Below are 24,296 nucleotides of genomic sequence, written 5' to 3'. Positions count from 1 at the left end.
CCTGCGAGTTGAATATTTTGGCCGGCGTTGCGGGAGCCATGTTGCACTCCTCCTCGATCCCCTTACAGCCAGAGGTCGGCGGGTTAGGGGCCGGTCTATCGTCCGCCATGGAAGGACATAATTCTTATTCAGATGCTGGCTCTAAACCTGCCAGCTATCCCCGCATTACTGAAATCTCCCTGTTGGCTTGTAATGACTCTTGTGAAAAGCGAGCGATGGCTTTTGAAGAGACTGGTCACTCCTTACCTTCTAGTCCAACGTCCAAATTCTCCCGCCGCAGAGCTATGAGTCAAATTGCTTCTCCAATCGTCGACTTTGATGTGGCCATCGCAGAGAAGCCATATACAACCCTCCAAGGCCGTCGATCAGAAGAAGGGCCAACGTCGTACTACATCATCAACCCCAGAGTCCCCGGTTTGGCTTGGTATTTAACCAAGGAAAAGAGCAATTCCGATACACATGAATATGAGGTTGAGAGAGTTCCGACACATGTTGTTGATATCCGACTGAATCACACAGGATACCTGGTTGAAACGGCGATCCGGGACGACGTGACTGGGGTTGCTGGAGGTCAGTCTGTATCCTGGACCCCCAAATGCCAAAATGGTTGGTCTACCATATCAACGTCTTCCATGAAGAAATCGAACGATGGCACAGAAGCCGAACCCGGTAAAAGGGATAATCGATTCGAAAGATGTGACTCGGAGGCAGATACCAAAACGCGACTACACAATGAGTCGACCATCATCTTGGACCGCCAGGACATTCCTCTCATCACGGAGAGGATTATTCATCAGTTAAACGCAGCTGGACTAAAACAAAACTGCCCTTGCACGGCAGCGGGCTCTAGAGAAAATGACAAATCATCGTCTCAAGAGAACAGAGAATTCGAGAATATCATCGAAGCTACACTAATGGAATTTAAAAGATCCTTACAAGGCAGTGACTCGCCTAAGACAGATGAAGAAAACACTTCAACTCCAAGCAAACTGCCGGCTCAGTTTGCACTGGGGAACGACAATCAACATATCGAGCTGCGGCGGTCTGTAGTCGCGGATCCAGAAATTACTCTGAGCATACCCCAGACCCCATTCACCACCGCAGACTCCAACCGCAAAATCAATGACGCTAGAGAAAAGTTGCACAAAGAATCGCCAACATTGACAACATTAGTTTCGCCACAAAGCGCTACCTCAATCACTTGGGCGAAACTTGGTGGCTATTTGGGGAGGCCATCCTTGTCCCCAGAGTCCACCAATAGTCCCTCAGACGAGAACTCTGAGAGCATGTCTCAAACTCGTCGAACTTCATCCTGTCATGACGACAAACAAGACCAAGAACTGGAAACATCACAGGCCTCCATTGGTTCTTCAAGCGTTGCGTCAACCATCACCTCGTTTCCGAAACTTCTTTCGCGGCATTGTACCCGAGAATGGATCAAGCCTCTGACTAGCCTGGAAGATACATCGACCGATCTATCCTATCGAGGAGTAGATGATCACACTAACCGTGTTTATCACAACCACCAGGCGTCTTTTACTGAGACACCGGTCCCAATGTGCTGGCCTGGTGATAGCTTCCAATCACCTAATACCTCAGGCTACTTCACAGATGAAGCTCCAAACACTAGGCGCACAACAGTGTCACAGTCTTCTCTGACAAATGTCAAGAGCTTTGGGACTCAAATCGGTTCGGCGGCGCATCGACGTCGAAGTACATCAACGTACAACTCCAAGGCTTCACCTACACAAGACCACTTCCTTCCTAATATCCTCGGAAAAATTTTTGTTAGCAGAAATAGAGAAGCACCTGAAAGTCCCGGTTCAAAGCAGGCAATAGACTCAGGGGCTCTGGCGCATCATAACTCGCCGGCTCATGTTCACATGCATGTGAGAACTCCCTAGTTTGGAAACGGGTCATTCACGGAACGCAATTCTACTGCATTGAAAGATGGAACGGGGATACAAGATGTACTTGTTGGAGGCAGTACGGTAGTGGACAGAAGACGTCACCGTGATACGTGCTCGGAGGATAATAGGCCTCATGTGTGCGAGGATGACATGGACAATCGTGTGGTGAATGACTAAATTGTACACACCTGGCCAAGAAGCAGCCTGTCCCCTATGTAACATATTCTACGTTATAATAATAATCATTTATGAAACAAATTCCCTCTCAGAACTTGGGAGATATTGGTAGCATAGTCTGGATGCGTAGCGAAGTCTCCAGTTATCATAATAATGACCCACACACTTGGATACAGACTACCATATTATATTTCGCTCCGTAATGACAATATTACTATGTTCATGCAATGCCCTAGGATTGAAAAAAGAAAACTGCGCTTATAGTGCCTTTGATGCCCGTGCCTTATTCTCCCTGTGCCTCTTCTCCTTGGCCGCCGTCTTCCTGCGCGTCATCCACGACCGATTCAAATCTCGCCTATTCTCCCAGAACCACTTCTGGAAATCAGTCGTGGCAGACTGTTTCCCTTGCCCGGGGCCTCCGTCATCCTCATCCTCTCCCTCCTCCATCTCCTGCTCCTCCTCCCGCAACGCATTTGCTACATCGTCCTCCATCTCCACATCTTTCTCCGGCGAGGCACCCCAAAAGCGTGACATGCGCGATGGATGAGCCGTATCTGGCGTGGGAGCGGCACTGCGGACGTTGCGCCATTCGTAGTCCTGGCGCGTAAAGGGCGTCATGGGCACAACGTTGGCGGGTGTAGCTTCAGATTCATCTTCTTCGTCTTCGCCTCCACCGAAGAAGCTGAACGGCTCTTCCTTGGGAACAGACGTGGGGTTCTCGCTGTCAGATTTCGGCCGCTTGTATAGAGCCTCTAGAGGATGCACGTTTCCGTTTGAGGGTGTCTCGGGAGGCGGGATCTTGATTGCTAGGGATTTGGCGCTTGCGGGAGTGGATTTGGAAGCATTTGGCTTGGAGGTTATCGGCGTTGTTTGTTCTGCTGCCTTTGGGGACTCGTCTTCCTCTTCTTCGCTTGACGTGCCACTGTCGCTTGTATCGTCGCTTGAAGAATCACTGTCGTCTTCTTTCTCCTCTTCATCCTCAGGCTTGGTTGCGGCTTGAACGGGCACTTCCGCTGCCTCTTTTTCAACTTCCGCCTCAACTTTCTCTTCAGACTCTGCCTCAGATTCTTCTTCAGACTCCTCTTCAGACGATGTGCCGTCTGATGAAGTGCCACTGCTGCTGGTGCTATCTTCATCTTCCGGCTCCTCAGACACTTTCCTAGGCTGGGGTGCCTTCTTCGGGCGCTGTGGGAGTTTTGCCTTCTCCTTCTCCTTCTCCTTTACTTCTTCCACGATATTGCCCTCCTCATCGACCCATCCTTTTCCCTCGACATATTCAGTCGCTGTTTTCCGATCGGTCGCCGCAGCAGTTTTGAGAAAGCCTGGGAATTTCGTAGTCTTTTCAAATTCGTGAATGACAACCTGTCGTGAGCTGCCCTTCTTCTTGCTCCTCTTTTTCAGCTCCAGCTCTTCGGGAGCCAAGTTCTTCATCGTATTTAGCGGCAGCTTCGTCTTCAGAAGACACTCCTCTCCTTCTGTGTATTTAGACTTGGGTCGCTTCTTCTTCTCTTTTTCTTTTTCCTTATCCTTGTTCTCCTTATCCTTCCTAGTTCTCCTCTTGTTTGTCGTCGGCGTCTCGGTCCATCCTCGCTTTACTTGGCGGTCATGCAGTGCCACGCCCTCCAAGACGTCTGGCTCTCGCTTCCGCTTCTTGGAGCTCTCCTTGCCCTCTTTAGAGGACTTTCTCTTCTTTTCAGGAACCTCGTCTTCCTCTCCAGTCGGCTCCACCCGCGTCTCCGGACGGGCCTTTTCAATGCGCATCTTGCAGCCCTTGAGCGTTGTCCCGTTGAGCTTCTTTCTCAACTTCTCCGCATCCGCTTCAGGCAGTTCAACAAATCCGTATCGCCTTTCCGGAAATGTCTCAAGCGTATGGTAGGAAATATTGCGAGCACTCGGCCGCACTGAGGCAGGAATCACGACGTTGATCAGCTCGGCATCAAGCGGCGTGATGTGAAGGCGGACGAAGTCGCTGGCGTCGCCCATTGGAAACCGCAGGAAGATGAATCTAGTTTATGCACCGCTTTTGCAATTTTATCCAAGCGCGTACCGGTAAAAATTCACAATGTTTCAACGCAATTAAGCGCCCGTCAAAAAAATCTCCTGGAGGCGTGCAAAGTCGACAAGGAGCTTTTGGAAATTTTAGCGGGTCTTTCAGCCAAAGGCACGGAGTAGCGGCCGTGGTTGTTCCGTGCCGTTGACAGCTGAATAGCTTCTTTCAAAGAGCCTTGCGTGTAAGATCTACCCTGAAGCTGGCGTGATGCAATCAATGCCTTGAAAATTAATTGAAGAAACATGCAGCTGTTTCTGATACGATGGGTTAATTGAAGAATCAAACGGGGCTGGAAGTCTGCTCTTTGCGATGTTCATTAAATAGGCAGCAGCCTCCACGTTTGGCAATGGTGTAACCGTGTGACGAGCGAATGAAGTCAGTAAGATGCATGATTTTGAGCTGTTGATCATGCTATTGGAACATAAACACCCGGGTTAAGAAGAAGCTTCCAGTATCTGGAGAGGTTCAATATTTATTGCCATCAAAATTAAATGGCTGGAATCGCCTAAATTCTATAGAAGCTTCATGTTGCCAGAAACCCCATTCCACAACTTCATCTAAGATGCCTTTCAATAGTGTTATACAGAATTTACAATGAGCTGTCGCTGCCGCTCTGTGGATCGCTAAAGAAATCCTCTGCCCTCTACTCTATAGCGTGCACGTTTCGTTATTTATACATTGGGTGATAGAAGATCGTATTTGACACATCGTTCAACCTAAATAGACATTTGTTAGCACGAAGGAATACTCCCCATCGACAGGATGTAGAGAGACAGAGTGTAATAAAACTCACATCGTCAACGCTAGCCTGCAAAAACTTTCTCGTCTCCAGGCCCATCCACAGCATAATCATCGAGAAGTCGCCGTGCTTCGCCATCGCCGCACCACTTTGGGCACTGAGCTGTCTCAGAATCGGCAGCGAGCTGCTCAGAAGGTCGACATTGGGATTGAGGCTGCGTCCAATGCCCTCCAAGAGGAGAATACTGATGACGACGTTGACAAAGTCGCCCTCCAAGCGGACGTGATGGTTGCGCACCATGGAGAGGACTTCCTGCAGGATGTCGCCGATTTTGACGTTGCCGAGGGCTAGTGTGCGGCTTTTCACACTGAGGACGAGATGCTGCATTTTGAGAGCAAAGACTTCCTTGTCTATGACGGCCTCAGGCTGTCGACAGCGCTCGCACATAAGATGACCGGCCTTGTAGCCGTCAAACTCGGCGACAGCTCGGAATAAGGCCAGGAAATTATCGCGATTGACTGCGTTCAGTTCCGTCACTAGACCTGTGTCTATGAAGATGAGCTGCGGACGATACCCCTCCGCATCAATTTTGGCCAGCTCGGCCTCCCACGCTGATTTGTCCTTGCGGCGTCGGTACGGGCGTAACCGTTCTAGAACTTGTTCTGTGACATCGAGGTGGTCGTCATCATCCGAGGTAGGCGGTGTCTCACGAGACCGACGCAGCCGAAGATTTGGCTGTGCGGATTGATAAAAACGAACCATGATATTGCCTGGGTGCAAGTCGGCATGAACAAAGTTGTCTAGAAGCAGCATCCGGAGAAACGCGTCCAGTCCCTCGTCAGCAATGTCATGCTGGAAGACACCCCCTCCGTTTTCCATAAAGTCTGCTAGGGGTATTCCCTGAGCAAACTCTTCAATAAGGACGTTGCGGGTGGTGAATTCGGAATAGGGAAAAGGGAATGATGCCGTCGTTCGACCCCTAAAGTTCTTTCTGAACGTTTCCAAGTTGGCGGCCTCGATTCGCAGGTCCAGCTGGAGTTTCATCATCTCCCCGAACTGCGAAACCTCATCCGGCAGAGACAGCCACTCGATCGTCGGGATGGTATTGAGCAATGTGGCGAAAAAGCCCATGATCTTCAAATCCCTTCGCACGATGCGATCCACGTTGGGGTGCAATACCTTGACTGCGACGTACGTTGATGGGACCTGATTGGGTGAGCTCTTCAAGACCGTTCTCACGCGATCTTTCACATTTTGAGAAAGAGGCCGTGGTTCCTTAGGCACGGCCCCGAGATCTTGCGGTGCTGCAAGATCGGGTTTGAGCTTTGCCTTGTAGACTTGGGCGATTGCGCCAACTCCAAGAGGTGTTTCGTGGAACTCGTCAAAGATATCTTCGAAATTCCGACCATTGAACGCTTCCTCGACTGTTCTCCGAGTGACACGCATAGAATGGGCTGGCGCATTCGAGTGCAGCTTGGACATTGTATCGCACATGGCCGTGGGGAAGATGTCCGTTCTCGACGCTGCCCACTGACCGAGCTTGATAAATGCAGGCCCAGCCAACTCCATGGATTTCACAAGGAATCCATACCACCACAGGGTGCCGCTTCTCTCACCATCTTTGTCAGGATGCCGTCGCCCAAACCAGATGGCGGGGACCGAAAGGATGACGGGCACGAAGATAACCACGAGGTGTAAGAACCTTGTTCCGGTGCAGATTGGCTCCCAGATATACACGTCCCAGAATAGAAGGATCTCCTGTACAATCCTGGATACCCCTCGATCGTTGCCGTCGATGGTTTTCCGAATCTCATCTCGGGATGCTTCCAACATGCGAAGCTCGCCTGTCTGCTCGCTTCCCCCATTATCTGTCTGAGCCAGCTGAATGAAAGCTCCCGTGCCTAATGCAGCTGCACCAGCTGAAGCACGTAATGCTATTTTGCTTCTCGGTCTGCTTTCTTTCCATCCCGTCTGCCTTGCAGTGTGAATCCAGTTATGCAGCCCATCAATCCTCCTGAGTCCTGCCTGGCGCAGCAAATACGGTCGAAATAAAGTGCGCCCACACAGCCGGCCCAAGACAAGGCCGGTCTTCATATCGGCGGACAATCACGCGCGCTCAATTCCAGGCCGGTACGGGCCGTAGTCATAATCGAAGCCTCATGAAGAGATTCCGGGGCTTAAAGGGGGAAAAGAGAGAAAAATAGAGCATCACCCGAGTTAATACGACCCGCGTAAGAATCACAGGCTCTCTGCGGGAATCCTTGCCGTGCCGGAAGCAATCGGTGACGTAGTGGAGTTGTCACGGCGATTGCCCGGCTAAACATGTGCTAGAGAGGAAAAAAAAAAAAAAGTTCAGGCTTGGCCGTAAGAATGATGCGATAAGATGTTGGTTGGAAATTTCTCGCCTTAGATTGATGTCCCCCTCTATACCCTCCTCACATTCGATTGCCTCCGCATTCACCAGCTGTCTGCTACCTACGACTCGCATTTAGTCCTCTTTGCAAATAGTCCATTACTTGTATAATCTCTGCATCTCACAATGGGCTGGTTCTGGGCCGAGCCTGCCCCTCCGGCCGGGATTCCTCAGGGACACCCGGCCGTGCCATTGAATAAGGAGCCTCCGGTATGATCGACCCGAGAGAATCAGACCTGGGAGGCGGTAGAAACTCACAAGCAGCAGCCCGGATGCCCGATGCACCAAAAGGCCGCCGATGCCTTCAACCCGCACAAAGCCAAAGCCGCCGAGACACCGTCGTCGTCGTCCGGCTGCCCAGTCCCTCATGGCTCATCATCACCCTTGCCGCCATCTGCCTGTCCGGTGCCTCACGGCTCCCGCGACCAAGAAGAATCCAAGTCGATCCTCTCCCAACTCAACCCTTTGAACTACATGTTCCCAGACCTGTCACAAAAGCCTGCGCCTAAGCAATCGATGGCGTTGCCGACGGACCGCGAAGAATCTACCATTCCCAAGGGATCCGGCGACGGCACGTGGGAGTATCCGTCTCCCCAGCAAATGTACAATGCCTTGTTGCGCAAAGGCTACACCGATACCGACATCACGGCTGTGGAATCCATGGTTTCTGTCCACAACTTCCTGAACGAAGGCGCATGGCAAGAGATTATTGGCTGGGAGGAGCGCTTTGCGCGTGGCTTGTACAGAGGATACCAGGTCTGCAAGCGAGGAGAAGCGCATACGCCAGAGGAGCTGGATCGCAACTGGGATGGAGTAGATGTCAGCCCAACCCTCATCCGGTTCCAGGGACGACCCAAGGACCTCACACCCAAGGCCACGATGCTGCAGGTCCTGGGTTGGATTTACCCTTCCAAGTTTGGGTAAGATAACGACTCTTGCCATTCATATAATGAAAAAAGGAGAATGAAATGCTAACAGTGGCCAGAACTGACCTTCCCTTCGATCGCCATGACTGGTACGTCTCCCGGAATGTCAACGGCGAAAAGAAGGAGATCCGATACGTCATCGACTACTACTCTGGAGAGCCGGAGCCGACCGGTGAGCCCGTCTTCTACCTGGATGTCCGACCTGCGGCCACGCCTCTAGGAAGCGCCGAGCGAATCATCCGATGGAGCACAGACGTGTGGTGGAAGGCTATTGGCGGTGATCAGCGAGAGCAGAACCCGCAGCCCTTTTTTCGCCACAACGCCGTCAAGTCCTGAGGTTAATTAATGCTTCTTTCTGCATTGTTTTTATGCAAGTGGCTGGCAATTCCCATCTCATAACTTAATGACCTTGCTTGTATTTGTATATTATCACGGATGGAACAGGCGTTACTGTATGATAAATAGATCTCAATAGGTTGATGTGCATACGACTTTGTATCGAGCATCATGTACAATGCAATTACAATGGTGCAAACGCAAAAGATGCACCTAGCCGCCTAGGAGACCAAACGCTTGGAGAACACGGGCAGCATTGTCATGTTGAACATCATACAAGAATATAATCGCCAATTAAAATATGTGTATATTGATGTATCCCCAGACCCTCCTTCGCTAAGAGGAATCGTGTTTCCCCAAATTGCTTTAACCACGCTTTACAAAATGAATCCGTGGCACCTATAAACATGCCCACACGAAAACAAAGGATATTTCCCTGAACCAGCTGGTGTTTCTACATTATTTCCTACAAACGCCCAGCACGTAGCCGAAAGTGTTGTTTCCGAGTAAATCGGGTAAAGAGAAGAATGAAAGACAGAAATCCAAAAAAAAAAAAAAAAGTCATCATCGCCATCAAAGAGTCTCGTATCACGAGACCAGTTTGTTTGGCGTCCAAACTCTCATCACATCAAAATGCCGTGTTTGTCATATATACTTCTTGACACGCTCGGAGTGTCCTTGACTGGTGTCGCCTTTGGTTCAATCTGTGCTGGCGCTGAGATCCATTGGTTTCTCCCACAGGTTCCGAAGGAGCGCGGCCATACCGTCCTCCTCCTCACCCCCGACGAGACTGGAGCCGCTTAGTCTTTCACTCAGTCGGTTCATATCATCTCCTTCGTAGCTAGAACCCGCGCCGTTGACTTTTATTGACCCTGTTCGCTTGACAGGGAGTGCTTGACGCCCCTCTGGCATGCTTATATTTCGAGTGTGGCGAGCTGTGAGGTCTGCTGATCTTTTGCTGGCTGTGGTAGAGCCAGTGTTGGAGCGAGGGATTCTCTTGTTCTTGTCCAATCCTGGCAGTTGGCTCAGACGATTCAACGATCGCACAACGGGGTTCTGGTGACGCCGGACAACCAGGTATTCCATGCCTGTTCGCTCTAGGAGTTTGCCAACGCGGGGATCCCGGCTGTTGCCTCCGTCGTGTCCTGGATCTCCAATGCCAATTAAAGGCCCGGCTCCTACGACCCCGCCAACGCCAGGGACTGCCTGTCCAGGCTCAAGTGACGAGCTAGCTCGCTGAAGGTTAAGTTTCTGCTGCGTGCGCGAGGTATTTGCCGGGGGTGCAGCTGTTCTTCTAGCGGGTTTGGGTACTAGGGCGCTGTTTTCGCTCTCTTTTGTAAGAGCGCTATCATTAGGATACTCGTGTGATCTCGATAGGTTGGCCATTGAATGTGCTCGGAGCGGTAGGTCCTCGGATCGATGAGAGCCTCCTCCACGCATGGGATTGTAGAATGAGCCCTCGCTGGTGAGACCCGAGCTGGGGACTTCGACGAAGCGCGAAACAAGGCCATCGTCCTGGCTCCCAGTCGGCGGGGAGGGCTCGTGGCTGGTCGAATCGGGCGACAGGTGAATGGGAGTGGCCTTGGCCATGTCGGTGGACATTTGGGGCGGAGCGCCGTGGGATGAGCTTCTCTGCAGCAGTCGCGTCGTGGGAAAGTCCTTTCGTTCTGCCTCCTTGCGAGGAGGTGACGATGCTTCGGGCGGCGCGGCCAACGCGCTTGGCGTCTGCGGACGAGAATTTGCCGCACTACTGCCTGGAGGATAGGAAGAATGCGTGCTGCTGTTGAGCGAGCCCTTTCGCGACAGGTAGGGAGAATTAGAGCCGCTGGCGTCTACCCATTCGTCTTCCGGGTCCTCTGAGCCGAGATCGAAATGGACCTGCGACTTGGTGGGCTTGTGGATGCCCGTTCCGCTGGAGCTGCGTTTCAGCTTGTCAGCAGACTTGGTGCGCTTGCTGATCTCGACGTGCGACCGGTTGCGCTTCAGGTTGCCCTGCGAGAGGCTCTTGGGGATGGTGGCCGCTGAGTCCTGCTGAGGCAATTTGACCTCACTGGTGGCGCGGCGGTGCGGTACCGGGCGCTGGGCGAATTGGCTCTCGAGGTCGGTGGGCGAGCCCTGCTTCCTCAGATTGACTCTGGACGAGCTGTGATTGTGCTTGTGCAGGCCCTTGCCGGTAGACGGTACTCGTCCGTGCAGGCGGCCGACGTGGTGCTGCTTCTGGTGCTTGGGGCGAGGCGCATGTCCCGAAGAGGCGACTGTGTTGGCGTCGCTGTGGTCGCTGGCGTGATGGTTGAGGGGAGGGCGCTTTGATTGGCCGGCAGATGCAGCTGCAGATGCAGATGCGCTGTCTTGGTCACTCTCGGAAGCCATGCTTGCGGTTTTGCCTTTGCTTTGCCTGGGCCGTGCTGGGCCGGATTTGCTGGCTGTCGTGAGGCTGCCGCAGACGAGCCTCGTCTCGTATCGATTGCCCGCAATGCGCAGCGCTGCGGCGTATCGAAACGATGCTTTGGATGGCCTTTGCAAGAGCCCTGGGCCGGACGGGATCCTGGTGGAGGGTGAGACACGTGTGAATGGCTATAAAGGGTGGTTGATGTCGGCTCAAAGCGACGCGATGCGACAGGCGGCTTTCCGGACGGTCCAGGGGGGGTCAATTGACTGTGACAGCAACCAACTCGTACTGTGGCGGCGGATGGTCGGGCTGCAAGTAACACGAATTGGCACGAATTAAGGATGCAGAACAAAAGGGATGCGAGATGGAGGATGGAAGAGAGAGATGGAAAGACGGTGACTGGGCTGGGTATTAGAAGGAGAAGGAGAGAAGGAGAAGGAGATGGAGAAAAAAAAGTGCGATGCGTTTGCTGCTCGCGGCAGGTGGAGGAGGGTTGGACAAAGTGCAATTGTCATGCCCTAATAAAGGAATAGTCGCCGTTCCCGAGACAGACCGCTGGACCGGGTTTTTGAGCGAGGACAAAGACAAAGAGATGGAGGGTGGCCGAGGCTGCGCAGTGGTTGAGGCTCTTGAGTCGGTGGCCGCTTGCTTTGTGTTTGCTTGTGGCCCGTCAGAAGCATCGGCTTCAAATACGATGCCAATTGCCGTGACTCGGGCGAGTGTACTTGTACGGGCAACTAATGCAAGCAACGCTCTGCTAGGCTACCTACTACAGTAGGTACTGCTACGGGAACTTGTCATAAACCTTGGAGCTCTCCTTTCTCGCCGTTCCCAGCTACCTACCTATCTGTCTCTTTTTTTTTTCTGGGTCCGGAGGCTGGAATGTCCGCCAAAGAGACAATGTCTTAGCTCTAATTAACCACCTTATTCAATCGGCATAACTTGCGTCATACTGCCATCCTGGATTCCTCTGTGCTTCCTTGGCGTTCCACGCAGCGCTTGGGCCGCATCAGGTCGTGCAGCGTACGACTATCTAATCTCGCTCCCCTAGGAATGGCGAATCCGGCTCCGTTGAATGGTCGATTGCTTCGAGCGTGGCGCACCGGTGAAGGCCCTCTTGCACATCGCTCTGGACGTACTCGTACGAAATGAACGAGGCTGGCGAGGGTGGATTTCAGCAGCATTTGGACACCTGCAAACGAGCACATACGTGTTGACACAGACGTCCGATTATACTTTTCCTTGAAACGCCCACGGTCATTGGAAGCCCTGTCCAGGATGAGGGATTCTTGACCGAATACGAAGCTGCTGCTGCCTAGAATTGCCCAAGCTGTGTGCGTCGTTGCCCAATATCCTCGAGATGCTCCAACCTGGTTCCGAGGCCATAGACACATCAGTTATTCTCCCCGCATAACCCTTGTTCACCACGTAGCTATGACGTTGAGTTGTCCGAGACGTTCCATTGCCATGTTCCTCTTTCCTGTTTGCGTAAGAGACGCCGCTGCTTGTGTGTTTGGTGATGGTACTGTAGAACAAAGGGCCTATCGAGATGAAATCGTATCAATACGCGTATACTTCACTGCAGCACCGATCCCGGAGTGGTGGAAGTGTAAGCTACAAAGTTCATTGCTCCTGGATCACAGCAAGGCCAGTCTGCGCCGTAGTATTGAGTGCTGTGATACCGTGCCAAGACCATCGATCCGATGAATTGAGACTGTTTTGGCATCAATATGCCCGGAAAAGCATTGCAAAGTGCCGAGAATCGTAGATCTAGATCCTCCAAGCCCAATCGCCGCGATCATGAAGCATCACGTGATCCATTCAATCCGTCATCATCTCTGATAAGGTGCTGGCCCCACAAATCTGTTACAGGTAGAATGGTTATCACGCCGCAGTTTGAGCTTTAGTCAACTTTTTGAACCTCTACAAGGTGTCGCGACACTCTCCGCCAACTTCCTCTTATCCAGCTACAAACCCAGTGCATCGGCCAAGCAACGTACTCAACAATGTCTTCAATCGCAGAGATTCAAGCAGAGCGACAGACCTACCAGGAACAAGTATGAACCAAGACTCTTGTCGCCCTGTTGATAGTTTCCAAGGCCCGCTGCTAACCCGATTTTAGCTGGATCTTGTTCTTGGCCAGATCCGCGATGATCCCGAGAATGTTGAGCTCAAGGCTCTCCATGGCGAGCTGAAAGACTTTATTGATCTTCTCGACGAAAATATCGCCGAGTTGAAATCGAAGCAGGCTCCCAAACCCGACGTAAAACCAGCCGCGCCACCTCCTGAGCCGGCCAAGTGGTCAAAAGAGAACCATCCTGCCTTCAAGAAGGCCGCACCGCCGGTCGAGGAAAAGGAAGAAGCCCCTGCGAACTATCAAGTAAATGATACCGTCCTGGCAAAGTGGATCTCGGGCGACAAGGCTTTCTATCCGGCGCGTATCACGTCCATCACTGGATCGTCCACCGACCCCATCTATATCGTCAAGTTCAAGACCTACGATACTACAGACACTCTCAGGTCAAGAGATATCCGCCCGATTTCCAACAAGCGAAAGGCTGATGGCCCCCCATCGGCATCTGCTACCCCAGTGGCTACAACGCCGGCTCCCGGCGTTGTCAGCTCGGCCGGCGCCACAATGTACCCAGAGGCGCAGAAGGAACCAGAAGCAGAAAAGGATGCTGTCAAAGCGCCCAAGCCAAAGAAGATCAAGGCCAACAAAGAATTAGAAGCTGGCAAGTCAAAATGGCAAGACTTCAATGCCAAATCAAAGTTTGGCAAATCTAACAAGAAGGACTCCATGTTTCGCACACCCGAGGGAATCCATGGGAGAGGTAAGTTTTTGAACTTTGACATCTATAAATGCAATTTTACTAATTGTTCCCCACCAGTTGGATTCACTGGCTCTGGCAAAGCAATGAGAAAGGACCCTACCCGTAGTCGTCATGTCTACCAGGTTAACGAAGAGCTCGATTAAATATCTTGCCTAGATGAGCCAGTGCAGGGGGTTTTGGGCCAATGAGAAAGAGACCAAAGAGCTCTGAGAGGCGTTATGGAGTTGGGAAATTATTGTTGATACCGCGGTAATTTGCCTTGCAATATATTGTGGCAGAGGCTAACCGTTGAGCATTTGACTTTTTTTACACCAGAACATTGATATCGCGGGTTACGAGAAGCATTAGGTTATGGGAGTATTGGTTGCGATTTGGAAACTTTGGCAAATCACCAGATGTTTCATCCAAGAATAGACCCCCCTTGGGATCGGGAATGGATTGCTAAGTTACGATGGCAGGTTCAACGACCACATTTCATCAAACGATGTTGAAATCCCCGAATATGCCGTCTAGATTGATACCGTGTTGAGAAAAAAAAAGTTAGTGACTATGGCTCCCGACTTCCTTCAGGTCAATCTTTGGGCAAATAGCTCTAGCTATATCAAGGAAGGCTGATGCTCGTTCGCTGGATGGTTCAGAAACGACAGTCGGTTTCCCCCTTTCCCCATCATCGCCAATGTTGGGGTGAAGAGGGATATCTCTTAGAAAGTCAATTCCATGCTCTTGACACAGCTTCTCTACCCTCTTGTTTGACCCAAATACGTGGGTATCCTGATGGCAGTGTGGGCAATTAAACAGAGACATGTTTTGCACCATGCCTAGGATATTGACGCCAACTGTTTTAAACATGTTGATGCCCTTGACTGCATCTTTTGTTGCCAAAGTATGTGGTGTAGTGATGATGATGGACCCTATGCTGATCAGAATCTGAGACGACAAAGCAACAGCGCTCATTGTGATAAAAAAAAAAAAGCTGCCTACCATCCAAAATGATTTGCTGAGTAATAGTCAACTGCGTGTCTCCTGTTCCGGGAGGCAGATCCAAAACAAGGATATCTAAACCACCCCAGTCTACCTCGTGAAGAAGCTGCTGAATCGCCTTCATTACCATTGGCCCTCTCCACACAACGGGGGCGCTCTCGCCCACGAGATAACCCATCGACATTGTCTTGACACCGTAATTTGTCAAGGGTATTAGTTGGTTGTCTTGGAATGTGTTAGTCAAGAGGATATTTATGAAATGAGAGCTTCCCTACTGCTGGATAGCCTGGGCTCCCCAGATAGATCGAACAAGGTAGGAATAGATGGGCCGAAAATGTCTGTGTCTAGTATTCCAGCACGGAACCCTAGTCTGGCAAAGGCTAGTGATAAATTTGCTATCTCACTTATGAGCCTGTCGTATATCTAAAACGTTCTGTTGCAACTTGACTACGTACCGGCAATAGTGCTCTTGCCAACACCACCCTTAGCAGAAGACACCGCGATGACTTTGTCTACTCCGGCAATCTTCCGTCTCTGAGGCCGTTTCGGCCAGCTTGGCGGAGTGCCTGATCGAGGAAGGCCCTGGCATACGTCAATACGGCGTCTTTCTCTATTACAAATGAATGTAACTGACCAGGGGGTTTTCATGTTGAAGGGCTCTTACAGCTCGAAAGAGCAGCGAGGACGAAGAGCGCATTGCCAAAAGATATACAGTACTGCAACCTAAGAATGTCTTGAAGAAACACAAAGTGGAAGCTGTAGACAATACTAGTTGAGGAAAGCCATTGAATCGGTGCCAAGTTCTGTTAATGGCCAATGTTTATTCTCCTCAATCCTAGAGGGAAGACTTTAATCCGTCCAAGAGTGAAGCTCTACTCCGTCGAAACAAGCGACCCACTCATCACTAACGCTGGTGCTTTTTCGGGTCTGGCAAGTTCTGGCTACCAAGACAGATGCAGGCTAATATTCTGCCGCCACCCACCGCCTAAAAGTTTAGAACTTGCAAGACGCCCATTGATGGCAGAAAAATTCCCAGCGTGGGGTGCCAACCATTCATTTTCAAGCCAGCCAGATCACGTCCAAAATGGCCAAAGCAAAAGGACGCGCAAAGGATTTCCAAGACCCGGACGAGGAATTGGCCAAAGGTATAGTGAACTGCCATTTACTTTTTCACCCTTCCGCTCTATACTAATGAATGACCCTAGATTACGATCCTGAAGCCAATGGGAACAGCGACAATGACAATGGAAGTGGCTTGAGTGAGGATGAGCGCGCCGGCACTGAGCACTACGTGACAGTTGGCCGCAGTAAGCTTCGAGAGAAGGAGGGGATTTCTCTGGGACGCCAATACAGAGGATCTCGAGTTTCGCGCCAGGCTTTAGAAGAGGACGACCACGACGACGACGAGGAAGAGGAAGATGAAGATGAAGATGAGGATGATGACGAAGATGACGGATTTGATGATCCGGAAACGGCCGACTTAGCTGCTGATACTGCAGAGGCTAGCGACTCGGAAATTAGTAGCGACAATGCTCTAGCAGAGTCTGACGACGAGCGACTGAATGCATTCGTATTCCGGGGCAGCTCAAAGCCTAAGCAGCCCAAGAGCAAGCGAGCCTCTGCGGCGGACTTTATGTCTGCTTCTGAAGATGAAGAAGAAGAAGAGGACGAGGATGAAGACGAGGATATGGACGATGGTCTAGACGCCTTGTTGAACGGTAATGGAACTTCCGACGACGACGAAGACGAAGATGACGAAGAGGAGGACGACGATAAGGAAGAGGAAGATGATGAGGATGAAGATGAGGACGAAGATGATGAAGACGAAGAATCGGTTAAGAAAAGCGCCAAACCGTCCCCAGCAACTCCATCATCAAACCAGACCGAAGTCCAGAAAGGAATGGCTATTCAGCAGCAGAGGAAAATCTATGACGGGCTACTCAACATGCGTATCCGACTACAAAAGGCACTCGTTGCCGCGAATACCTTCCCAACTCTGGATTCTGACTCGAGCTCAGAGACGGAGGCCTACGAAGCTGCTGAGGAAGCTGCTATCAAATTGCTAAACACTATTAGCGATCTTCGAGAAAACCTGGCTCCTCCCACGGCCGCTGGCAGCAAACGAAAGCGAATCGCAATCGACTTTTCCAACGAACAAATCTGGCAGCAAATTCAGCAGGATGATCAAAGGGCCGTCAAGTTCCGAGAAGACAGGCTAGATAAATGGTCTCGCAAGGTGCAGAGCGCGACTGTGGCCGCGCCAGCAAGCAGACTTGGTGCTAAGCCCAAGACACTCATTAGTGCTCTGCAAGACCAGCTCGCCAATCCTGATGAGCGACTTGTCAAGCGCACACGAGTACCTCGATCATGCGCGCCAGTTCAGGCCTCCAAGAAGATCACTGAGAGTGAGGATATTTACGACGATGCCGACTTTTACCAACTCCTTCTGAAGGAGCTTGTGGATCAACGCACAGTTGAGTCAGCCGCAGAGCAATCCAGCGCGATAGCCTCCGTCATGCTTACTGCCAACAAAGAGGCCAAGTCCCGAAAGGTGGTGGACCGAAAGGCAAGCAAAGGACGAAAGATGAGGTTCACAGTGCACGAGAAGCTGCAGAATTTTATGGCGTCTGAGGACAGGAGAAGCTGGGAACAGGAGGCGATTGATCGCTTCTTCGGTACTCTGTTTGGCCAGAAGATGGAACTTAACGAGGAAGAGAGCGAGGATGAGGAGATGGAGGCTCTGTATAAGGAGGACAACAACGGACTACGGCTGTTCAGATAAGGAGAGGAGCTTGTTTTTATATACTGGCATTGATAGATGGCTGGGAGAGAAACCCGCCGACTTGGACATGATACATTGTGTTAATAAAACCTCTTTCACAATATCGTTTCCTTGTCAGTGATGTCTATTTTACTTTGTATATTCTATCTTTGCGAGCTTGATTTCATCATACATGTATTCTTTCAGCGATAACACCCCTCCTGGTCTCTGACAAGACGCCCAACTCTACCGAGCAGCACAGACAACAGTGGGAGCGCCGAAATCATCCACGTTCCCCCCGATGCACCGTATTTGTAAGTGCATGCTTGCAAATCCATCCTCCAACTCACTCAATCATTACCAACAACAAACAATAAGCAGACGAATCGATTTAACCTCCTTCAAAGGCTCTGGAATGCAATCATTTCCGAATCCGAATCCGCGTCGGAACGCTGCTGGGAGCGGGCGGGTTTTCTCGGCTTTTCCCCACAAACGCGGAAGTGCCCCGTTGCATCCCACCTTTCATATGCCGATTAAAGCAATCGCAGAGCTCAAAGCTTGAAGCTGATTTTCACTTTTTTTTTGTGTTGCTTGTTTTTCTTCATTTCCTTCTCCCTTAAGCAAAAGAAGAGTACGTAGCAGAGCTTCTCGAGATTAGAATCAAAGATGACTTCACAAACTTCTTGGGTCCCGGTGGACAAGAATGGCGATTTCTCGATTCACAACTTGCCCTTTGGCATCTTCTCTGAGGGCAGCTCACTGCCCCGCGCTGCGTCTCGAATTGGCGATTTCGTCATTGACCTCAAAGCACTCGCTGGCGACGAGCAGGCGAAGCAGCAGCTGACCTCGCTTCGTGACCTGGAGGGAGTTTTCGGACAGACGTCTCTCAATGCCTTTGCTGAGCGTGGACGCGCAGTCCACCGTGCTGTGAGAGCCGATCTCCAGCGCATTCTAAGTCAATCAACAGATCTGCCAGCGATTCTCAAGGACAATGAGTCGCTCAAGCAGAAGGTCCTGATTCCGGTCGAGAAAGTCAAGATGCACTTGCCGATGCAGATTGGAGACTACACTGACTTCTACGCCGGCTACCATCACGCCTACAAAGTTGGTGTCCTTTTCAGAGGCCCGGACAACGCTCTGCAGCCAAACTACACACACCTGCCTGTGGGATACCACGGCCGCTCATCCAGTATCGTCGTTTCTGGCACTCCCATTCGCAGACCCCGTGGTCAGATCCTGCCAAACCCAGCGGCGACCCCCAAAGAGCCGACGACTGTTCCCTGCCGTCGACTAGACTTTGAGCTGGAGCTTGGTTGCTTCATCTGCAAGCCCAATGAGATGGGCGAGTCAATCGACATCAACAACGCCGAGGAGTACATTTTTGGATTTGTCCTTCTCAACGACTGGAGTGCCCGCGATATCCAGGCGTGGGAATATGTACCCCTGGGACCATTCAACGGAAAGAACTTTGGCTCAACTATCAGCCCTTGGGTTGTTGTTGCGGATGCGCTAGAGCCCTTCCGAACCGAGCCACTGGCGAATGACACTCCTGTTCAGGATTATCTCAAGGAGACGCAGAAGAAGAGTGTGTTTGACATCCAGCTTGAAGTTGGCCTTACAAGTGAGTGACCTTTCCCCTCTCTCAGTCATCTACGGGCAAATACTAACGTGATGCGTATCACAGCCGCGGACGGTGACCATGTCGATTTGACCAAGACGAGCGGCCGAAATCTGCTCTGGTCCTTCCCGCAGATGATTACGCACCATACCGTTGGCGGATGCCCTCTCCGGGCCGGAGATTTGTTGGGTTCGGGAACCATTAGCGGTACAGAGCCTCGGGAGCGTGGCAGCTTGCTTGAAATGACCGAGGGTGGCAAGGTCGACGTTCAGCTCGAAAAGGGCGGGGTTCGTCGCTTCATCCAAGATGGCGACAGCCTGAACATGCGAGGATACTGCGAGAAGGACGGAGTACGGATCGGGTTTGGCGACTGTGAAGGCAAGATTCTGCCTGCTCACGGGGCGTAAGGTATTGGAAGGGGAAACAACGGCATAATGAGAAATGTAACCAAAATATCCATTAGATGAAATCAAAACAGAAGCCGAGAGCTCTCTGGTATCTGCCCAAGTCCCTTGTTCTCTGGTTGTCGCCTCACGGCCAGTTACCTGCGTAGACAGGCATGGTGCATGGTGCATGTTGCTGGCGAATTTCATGGACAGCCGACCTCAGAAAGGAATTACTACTGCAGCAATAAGGCTTTGTCATTTGGATAACGTTACCCGTACGGAGAACCCCGTCCTTCATCACCAAATTCCGTGCTCCGCGGGCCCCACGCTGCAACCCAATCAACAACCAATATTACGAAGCAATTGTGCCAGAAGCGCGCCGTGGGGAGCCGGGAATTCCACATGGCTTGAGAACGCCCGCGCTTTGCCTTGCTTTGCCTTGCGTCGCTATTTGGCGCCCAGCTCTGCCGCGAGTGTGCCTCGTTCTGCTTCGTACATGCCTGTCGAGGCTGATCAAGGAGTTCGAGGGCCTGTACCTGTACCTGTCAGTTGCATCGACCTCGGCTCCGGGTTCGTCTCCACCACCCGCCAAGATTGATTGATTGATTGATTGCTTGATTGATTGATTGCCCGTAGCGGCTCAGCTTCCTAGAGGCGGACATAACGACGCTGCAGCCCGTACTTTAGCTTTGTCGCCGTTATCTTGAGTGCGCAACAAGAAGTACAACGCATCGATCCCATCTTCCCCCAGCCCCGGGCGCGGTGAGGTCACGTGGGCGCGGCTTTATGCTTGGTGCAGGAGCGTGCCACAAAGTCCGGACGGCAAGCTCGCCGTGTCTTTTTTCCCCTTGCCCTTGCGGCCCTCTCATGAAGAGAAAAGGGCGACATGGAGCAGATTGAGACGCAGGCCTCGGACCTGCGCTACCTGACGGCGCCAGTCGCCGCTTTGAGCGACTCAGCCAGTGTCTCGTACGAGACGCCGCAGCCACGGCCGCACATGAGCCCAGGTTCCGCCATGTACGGAGACAATTCCGCGCTGCACGACGACGCTTCGCCTGGCGATGGCAATGCGAACAAGAGGAAGTCGGTGGAGGACGCGGGGGCCGCGAAGCAGACGCGGAGCAAGAGGAATCGGGTGAGTTTGTGCAACTGTCGATGTTTTTTAATGAAAGCGTGCGAGATGGTTGGATGTGAGGTGGTGCGGTTATGATGTGATGCACGGATTTCCATCCAACACACACACTGCGCCAAGGGGAAAAGAGAAGATGCCGAGGCGTTGCAAGTACAAGGCAGAAACTGGCTGTTGCTTTCATTGCACATGCCGGCAGATAGAAATATCATTGAACTGCTTATGCCCATATGGTTGAATCCCATCAGCTGACGTCGTGGTGTAGTACATTTCCATTGCCTGGTAAGCCCACACTCGGCACTCTCTGGCCTCTAGTCATCTATGGGGGCTAGACAGTCGTCTATAAAATCCGTCTCACCTTGCCTGCTGTCTATTAAAGGGCGCAATGGCAGTGAAATATACTGAACTCCGCTGACACTTGGGGAACGCCCAAACAGTAACGAGTGCAAGAGGCGCAAGATCAAGTGCAATGGCGAAACGCCGTGCCAACGCTGTGGCAACCTCAACCTTGCGTGTCTCTATGCGCCCAACTGCTGCTCCAACAACTTCAAAGACTCGGAAGAATACAAAAAGATTGCTGCGCAACTGAGTCGCCTCCAAGAGGAGGTCAATTGGCTCAACCAGAGCATGCGTAACATGCAGAGCGAATCGCGATTTGCACCGCCGTCTTCTGACCGCATCATACCTAACACCAACTCAGTCATTGCACCTTCTCCATCACAGAGCTCGGCATCTGGCCCCCGACCGGATTATCCCGGAAGACAGACGCCATTCCAAGGCCCGACGAGCATGGCATTCACCCTCGATGTGGCCAAAGAGACAATCAGCAACATGGGATGGAAGACTACCGAAGAAGGGGATGACATTGAGCCGCCACCAAACAGCCATATATCCTCTTCGGTATCAGTCCAATTGCCAGATCCGCTCTTGGAGTTTGACAAAGACGAGATGGTGCGCCTCTGCCGAGTGCATGAAGACGAGATTGGCATCATGTATCCTGTTCTCAATATCCAAACCGTGGTTACTCATGTCAAGAACATCTCGCTATATATTAAAAACCAGCGACCAACCGAGCCCTTGAATGACCTTCAAACTTTGCAGTTAAAAGCCATCATGTGCTGTGCTCTTGTTGTAGAAGCACACGGTCACTGTGAGAAAGCAGTGCGGTTGTATGAGAGCATGGAGAACACCATCAACCGAAAGCTCATGTCGGATGGTCTTGAAGTCGCCGACCTTCCCCTCTTGGCACTTGTTGCTGGCTATCGATTCTTGTCCAATGAAGAGGTGCTTGCCTGGCGTGTCATGGGACAGGTAGTGCGCTTATGTATAGAGCTCGGCATTCACCAAAAGAGAGGGCTGATGATGATACAAAACGAGACCGAGAGAAAGAATGCTCTCAACAGCTTTTGGTCTGCCTACGTTCTGGATCGTCGGTGGGCGTTTGGAACGGGTCTGCCGTATGCTATCCAAGACGATGAGATTGACCCAACCTTGCCCATGCCTGTGAGTTTGACAGCTGCTAAGAAAACAAAAGGAAGAGTAAAATGGAGCTGACCGGGCTGACCTCGACTCAGGACGAATACCCCTACCTCGTTGCCATGATAACATATTCCCGAATAGGCGCCAAAGTCTGGCGCCAAGTGTCCCATTTTGGGCCCGTCCTTGCACGAGAACTAGGCCAGGAAGAAATTGAACGGCTTGACCAGGAGATCCTACGGTGGTACGAGAGTGTGCCAGAGGAGATTAGAGTGCGCAGTTGGGACAAGGAGACCCAGATGACATCAACGCCATCATATAATCTGCAGCGGTTGAGGATATGGACATATTTACGCTTCAATCAAGTAAGTTGTGGTGCAAGTGCCAAGCCAGCCCAAGCCAAACTAATAGCCTCTTAGATACGCACATGGCTATACACCCCCGTCCTGCATAGTGCTACTAGCATCATGTCACATCCACTACATGCGCAGCGTGTTGTCGATTTAGCCAAGGACACGATCCAGTATCTCCACCATCTCAACAGCACTACCAACCTCTACAGAAGAACGCAGGTCTTTTACCACCAGTTTCTTGCAGCAGCGATATCCGTAGTCTTTCTTGCATCGGTACACGCACCCGTGCGGTTTAGTGCAGTGTGTCGAGAAGAGTTTTACATGGCCCTCGATTTAGTCAAAGACCTATCTGTCAAGAGCTGGGTGTCTCAGCGCCTATGGCGAACCATCAAGTCGCTCAAGGATGTGGCACCTCGATTTGGCCTGAATCCAGATGAAGACCCCCATTCGAGCGCAGCACTGGGCATGATTGGTCTTGCAAGAGGTCACATGGATACCATGCCCACTGGCCAGCCCATGTTTCAGCATCCTCCAATGCCTCCTAGACAGAATTCTGAATCCATGGCGAACAATAATAATGGTCAAAAGATACAGAGCGAGATGTCACGCATATTTGAGGGCTACGTCGGCCTAAACGGGGTACAGTTTGGGGGCAACGGAGAAGAGCACCACGTACCTCCTCACGGCGCTTTGTCTTCTCCAGATTCGCAGAGTGCCATTTTTGCGTCGGCAGATGGGACGGTTTTCCCCCATATGCGCGAGATGTTTTAAAGGGGGAGGGGGGGTTAGATTCTTTTGTACAGCGTCGATTGCTTTGGGGCCATGTCGCTGCTCCTTCTTTTTGTAATGATATATTCCCCCTTTATTATGACAGCTTTAGACGTGCCATAGTTTGTGTCATGAGCACACGTTGAACGACCCCATGTTAAATACTCCATGAGGGAAGAATATGTGATGTTGGTTTACTACATGAGATGCCTTTGCAACTTGCGAGATATTGGAGCTCTGTGCCTTGGTATTAATGATTGTGTTATCTAGGTACCCTTACTAGGCTCCATACCTTAGTATGTGGCATAACTTAGGCGGTCAGTCACGTCGAGGTGGCTCTTTCAAAATGTCCAAGAAGCCCGCGGCGAATTGCCCGCACACATCGTCGGGCAACGCCAGCGAATCTGGGGAGTCAGAAAATGCACCCCTGAGCATGGATTGCTTAAAGCGGAAATTCTCAGCAGATTCGACCACTAGGGTGCGTCGTTTTGGAGGGTCGGGCCCAGACTGTTCGATTCATGCGTTTCCCTGGGTTTCCCGCGGCGACAGGGTTCAAGGGGAGGCTTTTCCCCAATTTCTCAACAGCACCAAGACGATTTGACACGTTGACAGTTGGCATGGCTGTTGATTATGCGACAGCGGTTAAAAACCATCACCGATGCCGGAAGTGGCGGCCAGCGGATCAACATGGCATTCTGGGATCAACGGCTTTGCCCGGGATGGCAAGGTTATGTTTCTTGAGCCATTGCCAACAACTGATCATTGCCCGCTGCTTATCCTGCGAAAAGAAAGGGGGAAAGATAACATTTGAGAGCGAGAGAATAAGCCGCCACTGCTATCAGTCCCAGTTGGGCGATAAATGACTGTGCAGCATCTATTCGCGAAGGCCTTTGCGCTCGCTTATCTGCACTTGTAGTAATCATCTTGCCCGGAAAGGATTTTCTTCAACCTCGTCCAAGCTATCGAATTTACTTTCCCGCGGGAAAGTATTTGCTAAGATGGTTGATGGGCGGGATCCGCTCCCTCCGCTATCTGAAAATCAACCCGCTG

General features: G+C 51.5%; 9 protein-coding genes across 9 annotated transcripts; 5 read left to right on the top strand and 4 right to left on the bottom strand.

Annotated features, from left to right (window-relative positions):
• Positions 1-107: 107 nt before the first annotated feature.
• On the top strand, positions 108-2,087 carry TRIVIDRAFT_63921 (uncharacterized protein; the record flags this gene model as incomplete). Its single annotated transcript, XM_014102392.1, has 2 exons — positions 108-1,787; positions 1,905-2,087. The coding sequence occupies 2 exons, from the start codon at positions 108-110 to the stop codon at positions 2,085-2,087; spliced, it is 1,863 nt and encodes a 620-aa protein (XP_013957867.1).
• Positions 2,088-2,259: 172 nt separating this feature from the next.
• Positions 2,260-4,070, bottom strand: TRIVIDRAFT_230272 (uncharacterized protein; the record flags this gene model as incomplete). Its single annotated transcript, XM_014102391.1, has 1 exon — positions 2,260-4,070. One exon carries the CDS (start codon positions 4,068-4,070, stop codon positions 2,346-2,348), a length of 1,725 nt encoding a protein of 574 aa, XP_013957866.1.
• A 520-nt stretch (positions 4,071-4,590) lies between these two features.
• On the bottom strand, positions 4,591-7,658 carry TRIVIDRAFT_212602 (uncharacterized protein; the record flags this gene model as incomplete). Its single annotated transcript, XM_014102390.1, has 3 exons — positions 4,591-4,853; positions 4,931-6,810; positions 7,415-7,658. 3 exons carry the CDS (start codon positions 7,656-7,658, stop codon positions 4,809-4,811), a joined length of 2,169 nt encoding a protein of 722 aa, XP_013957865.1.
• A 1,592-nt stretch (positions 7,659-9,250) lies between these two features.
• TRIVIDRAFT_2603 (uncharacterized protein) lies at positions 9,251-10,885 on the bottom strand (the record flags this gene model as incomplete). Its single annotated transcript, XM_014101934.2, has 1 exon — positions 9,251-10,885. A coding segment is annotated over one exon (1,635 nt), but the record flags the coding sequence as incomplete, so codon positions are not given.
• Positions 10,886-12,946: 2,061 nt separating this feature from the next.
• On the top strand, positions 12,947-13,917 carry TRIVIDRAFT_36842 (uncharacterized protein; the record flags this gene model as incomplete). The annotated part of the gene is made up of 3 exons (XM_014102389.1): positions 12,947-12,997; positions 13,063-13,774; positions 13,832-13,917. 3 exons carry the CDS (start codon positions 12,947-12,949, stop codon positions 13,915-13,917), a joined length of 849 nt encoding a protein of 282 aa, XP_013957864.1.
• A 361-nt stretch (positions 13,918-14,278) lies between these two features.
• Positions 14,279-15,579, bottom strand: TRIVIDRAFT_111099 (uncharacterized protein; the record flags this gene model as incomplete). The annotated part of the gene is made up of 5 exons (XM_014102388.1): positions 14,279-14,685; positions 14,756-14,980; positions 15,031-15,150; positions 15,211-15,337; positions 15,390-15,579. The coding sequence occupies 5 exons, from the start codon at positions 15,450-15,452 to the stop codon at positions 14,315-14,317; spliced, it is 906 nt and encodes a 301-aa protein (XP_013957863.1).
• A 260-nt stretch (positions 15,580-15,839) lies between these two features.
• TRIVIDRAFT_179067 (uncharacterized protein) lies at positions 15,840-17,634 on the top strand (the record flags this gene model as incomplete). The annotated part of the gene is made up of 2 exons (XM_014102387.1): positions 15,840-15,900; positions 15,961-17,634. 2 exons carry the CDS (start codon positions 15,840-15,842, stop codon positions 17,535-17,537), a joined length of 1,638 nt encoding a protein of 545 aa, XP_013957862.1.
• Positions 17,635-18,182: 548 nt separating this feature from the next.
• Positions 18,183-19,541, top strand: TRIVIDRAFT_79823 (uncharacterized protein; the record flags this gene model as incomplete). The annotated part of the gene is made up of 2 exons (XM_014102386.1): positions 18,183-19,137; positions 19,201-19,541. 2 exons carry the CDS (start codon positions 18,183-18,185, stop codon positions 19,539-19,541), a joined length of 1,296 nt encoding a protein of 431 aa, XP_013957861.1.
• Positions 19,542-20,400: 859 nt separating this feature from the next.
• On the top strand, positions 20,401-23,135 carry TRIVIDRAFT_113125 (uncharacterized protein; the record flags this gene model as incomplete). The annotated part of the gene is made up of 5 exons (XM_014102385.1): positions 20,401-20,655; positions 20,915-20,931; positions 21,087-22,152; positions 22,224-22,490; positions 22,545-23,135. Coding segments are annotated over 5 exons (2,196 nt in total), but the record flags the coding sequence as incomplete, so codon positions are not given.
• Between the last annotated feature and the right edge of the window lie 1,161 nt (positions 23,136-24,296).

The sequence above is a fragment of the Trichoderma virens genome, assembly GCF_000170995.1.
Source record: "Trichoderma virens Gv29-8 chromosome Unknown TRIVIscaffold_5, whole genome shotgun sequence".
Lineage (NCBI taxonomy): Eukaryota > Fungi > Ascomycota > Sordariomycetes > Hypocreales > Hypocreaceae > Trichoderma > Trichoderma virens.
Note: the sequence above shows the minus strand (reverse complement) of the source record. Positions and strands in the feature narration are given on the sequence as shown.